This window comes from Triticum dicoccoides, chromosome 1A (assembly GCF_002162155.2).
Source record: "Triticum dicoccoides isolate Atlit2015 ecotype Zavitan chromosome 1A, WEW_v2.0, whole genome shotgun sequence".
In the NCBI taxonomy this organism is placed as follows: Eukaryota; Viridiplantae; Streptophyta; class Magnoliopsida; order Poales; family Poaceae; genus Triticum; species Triticum dicoccoides.
In genome coordinates this window covers 408,077,577-408,081,257 of record NC_041380.1, presented here as the reverse complement: position 1 = coordinate 408,081,257, position 3,681 = coordinate 408,077,577, and the positions used below count along the sequence as shown (strand labels likewise).

Here is a 3,681-nt window from a genome sequence, read left to right as displayed (position 1 = left end):
TATTCAAAAGAGTAACTGTCACAGCCCACGTTCTACATCTGATCCTGATTTTATGATAGCCTAATTTAGTCGAATACAATGGGCTAAAAGTGTGCTATCTAATCATGACTCATGAGCAAACAGCAAGAAAGAGAATACCTGTTGTAGGTCCTGATCGGAGGCAGTAGGGTTAGTGGATGTTTGTATGGCCACAGGTCTTGCTGAGCATAAGAGACGTCTAACCTAGCAGAAACAATATGACAGAATAAGAAAAGGATGTATGAGTATATAAAAGGCACTGCCAAAGATTGAAGCAGGCATCTTAGACAAGCCAGGTAATGTTCTTGTTGTGAAAATATATAAACCATAGAACAAAATGTAAAGCAACAGACATATCATTGACACGAAAATCACCTGTGGATCAAAAAGTTATGGTGGATACTGGCTATTTAAAAAATATTATTCGCAATTACCCAACATTTTAACAGTCAGATCTGATACAGTCCATGCCAAGTGTTAAGTAAGTCCGAACAACAGATATAAAAACTCTGACTGCTTTTATGTTGCACACCTTTTTAACAGGTTCAACCAGCCTTTTATTAACTTTAGTTCAGTAACAAGGAAAACCCTAAAGATGAGCAGATCCATGTTCAGTTCAGGTTCAGATGTACCCAATGTAGAACATGTTAAGTGCAAAATAAAATAAAGATCACATTGTACTAACTGTACAAAAAGACAAAAGACTGTATTCCTCTTTTGTAGTAATATATAAGTCATCTTTTCTCCTTTTTTTTATACATTGCACATATGATCATGCTTGTGCACAAATTTCTGCATGAACACATATTCTAATCTGTGCAGAACATTTGTGCATTTAACAAAAATGCAAAAGATTCATCGGTGTAGAACATGTATACTGTGCATCTGCAACCAAGTGCGCAAAAATATGATCATACTGCACTGTAGGGAAAGAAGACAAAAAAATCATAAACATTGTTTGACATATAAGTCAACTTCTTATCCTTTTGTACAGTGGACATGTATTTTGCATATGTTGCACATAAGATTAAATTTTTGCACGTGCATATCTTCTAATGTGTTCAACGTCACAAACCAAAAATGGACCATGTGAAACTGAGTTCGTAAAATCTGATCTTAATAACTGTAGGTGGGCTAACATGTAAAAACACTAGAATTTTAATACATGATGAAACAAATAATTTGCTCGATAGTAAGAACAAACTCCTGGTACAGAAAAATTGAACAAACCTCATTTAAACGCAGGTCACGACCGTATCGTAGTTGTGTTGTTGAGGTGAAGATGTGTTCCATGCCATCCTCAACGGATCTATAGACAGCATCAGTATCCTCAGAATTCAAAACCTCTGATGTAGGGACGTCAGATGCAGTTGGTATAGTTACAGGTTGCAAATGCAGCATATATGGGACTGAAATTGATGTCAAATTATCGTTGTTCCCAAACCCAGTTTCTTTCCTTGCTGAACCCATCTTTGCTGTAGCTAGATCTTCCCTGCCCACAAGAACATAAGCAGGTGCAGGCCAGTCATCTGGAGGAGACTCACGGCATTTGTCCAGTGCCTGTAACATGAAACCGCATATTAAAAGAAACCCCATAGCAGCATATAACAAATGGCAAAGATAGCATACACACATGGCGGAGAACAAGAGATACACCAATCGGTAGCAAGTCCAATTGCTGACGCCCAAACTTTTCAGCAACCATAGCCAGAACAGCAAGTTCCTCGGTATTTCTCGCTGAACCATTGGCAACTTCACAGTATACACCAGATGAGAGATTACTCCCTTGCCTTTCTGCTCCCAGTAACAAACTATAAAACGAAACCACTTTCCTACCCCAGCTCACAGCAGAGCCTTTCTGTTTGCACATTAGAGCAGGAATGTCATCCAAATTCGACAAATGACAACCATGATTCAGACAGTTTTCAAACCAACGAAACAGACACGGTGGAGTTTTCAAAGCAGTAGCAGAAGCTAGGGAATGGAAGTCCACCAAATTGTGGGGAAAGTCCCTGCAATAATAATCTACATAGCTGCTTTCGCCCAGGGATGAAGCAACCCTACATAACAAGGAGGCAAGACATCCTAGATCCCTGCAAAGACAAACCACAAACCCAACATAAGTTAAAAGAGTCGTAGAGAGTACTGCAATATACATTATAACAACACAGCACTGACATATATGCAAAGAAGTCTCAAGTCATTCAAGATCACACCGAATCTCAACACAGTAATCTAAGGAAATTAGCATCACCAGTGCCCAGAAACCTAAGAAAATTACCACTAGAGAGTAGCTAAGTTTTGAGAATATTTGGAAAGAGGTTTATACAATTGTAACTGCGGCTAGAACAGACTCACAGAGATGGTTTGATCTCATTTACATAGTAATTGACATATGAAACTGGGCACTTCAGAAATAACTACCATGGATTACTGTTGTTACAGAATCAACTCGCACAGGTCAACATACTATAAACTACTAATACCATATATCTAGGAGTCTACACATGAAGATTTTTCTTTTTTCCTCCTAATTGTATTGACTAAATTATTAGCTTCAGGGAGAATAAGGAACATAAAGAACCATAATTGTACTCTATACGAATTTGATTTGTCAGACTATAAGAATGAAATACATTATGCATGGAACAAAAGATATGCCTAAACATTTACAGTCTCAATAGATATGTACACCAAAACAAGCATCAACATGGTTGACATTTAGATAGGTAATATTAATAGCCCGTTTAAGAAAAGAAAAAGGATAAACAGGACTTACTGTTTCCGCAATACATTCAGCTTCAGGTTCTCATATAGGGCATGCAATGTGTCTAAAGTTTCTCTCATAAGCCGAATATAGAATGCCGCATCTGAACTATGTTCATCTTGGAGGAAGGAATGAAAGCCTATGCTGCTAGTACCATATGACATGGGCAAAAATGATGTGCCCGAGATTGGAGATCTTTTGCAGTACTGAGCATGGTATTTGCTGTCGATCAAAAAGTCCCAAGCAGTACTAGACGATGTGGATGATTTAGTTGGCAAAATTCGTTCATATTTTGCGCAAGCTTTTGATATTTCATAGCTAAAAGATTCCCACTCTGAATCCACATGAGAGCTCGAACACAGGCAAGCAGGATCATTATCACCCCAGAGAAGAGAAACAAAATGACTGTAAAAGCACATCTGCAGGCCCTCTGCCATAGCAGTTATGCAGTCACTAACCAAAGAAGATGTAGGATATTTGCGTAATGAACATCTGAGCATCTGCTGAAAGAAAATACGTAAAATAAACCATAAGATCAACTGAATAGTAATAACAAAGCCATACAAAATCAGAAACAACAGTGAGGAACATCACAATTAATCGAAACACATGTATTAAGTTTTAGCTATCCCTTTGTATGTTGGAGTAACTTAACTGATATTATTGTAGCAGTTCACATAGCAGCTGATGAACTGCAGAAAAAACAAAAATGCAAACTGGAAATCAAAATATCTGGTAGACTAGAAGAAATTTGCCACGCGAGACACAGCTTATGCTGGAAATATGAGTACCCTGACAGTAGGCTTAAAAGTCTCTAAAGGGTCAGAACTGCAATCCTAATTATTATAATAAACGATTAAGTATGAAGGCACCATTGACAGGGAGCTACTCCCCCA

The 3,681-nt window shown here is 37.9% G+C and overlaps 1 protein-coding gene across 2 annotated transcripts in view; it reads right to left on the bottom strand.

Moving 5' to 3' along the window:
* Nucleotides 1–3,681, bottom strand: part of LOC119276208 (anaphase-promoting complex subunit 1-like) — a 25,271-nt gene that overhangs the window by 13,755 nt on the left and 7,835 nt on the right. Inside the window, exons 10-13 of one of the 2 annotated variants that reach the window (XM_037557221.1) lie at nucleotides 2,798–3,288; nucleotides 1,652–2,111; nucleotides 1,249–1,578; nucleotides 139–222 (exon numbers count right to left, since the gene is read on the bottom strand). In XM_037557221.1, the coding sequence (XP_037413118.1) occupies nucleotides 139–222; nucleotides 1,249–1,578; nucleotides 1,652–2,111; nucleotides 2,798–3,288 (1,365 nt within the window). The remainder of the gene's footprint in view (nucleotides 1–138; nucleotides 223–1,248; nucleotides 1,579–1,651; nucleotides 2,112–2,797; nucleotides 3,289–3,681) is intronic. The other variant, XM_037557229.1, reaches the window with a different exon arrangement.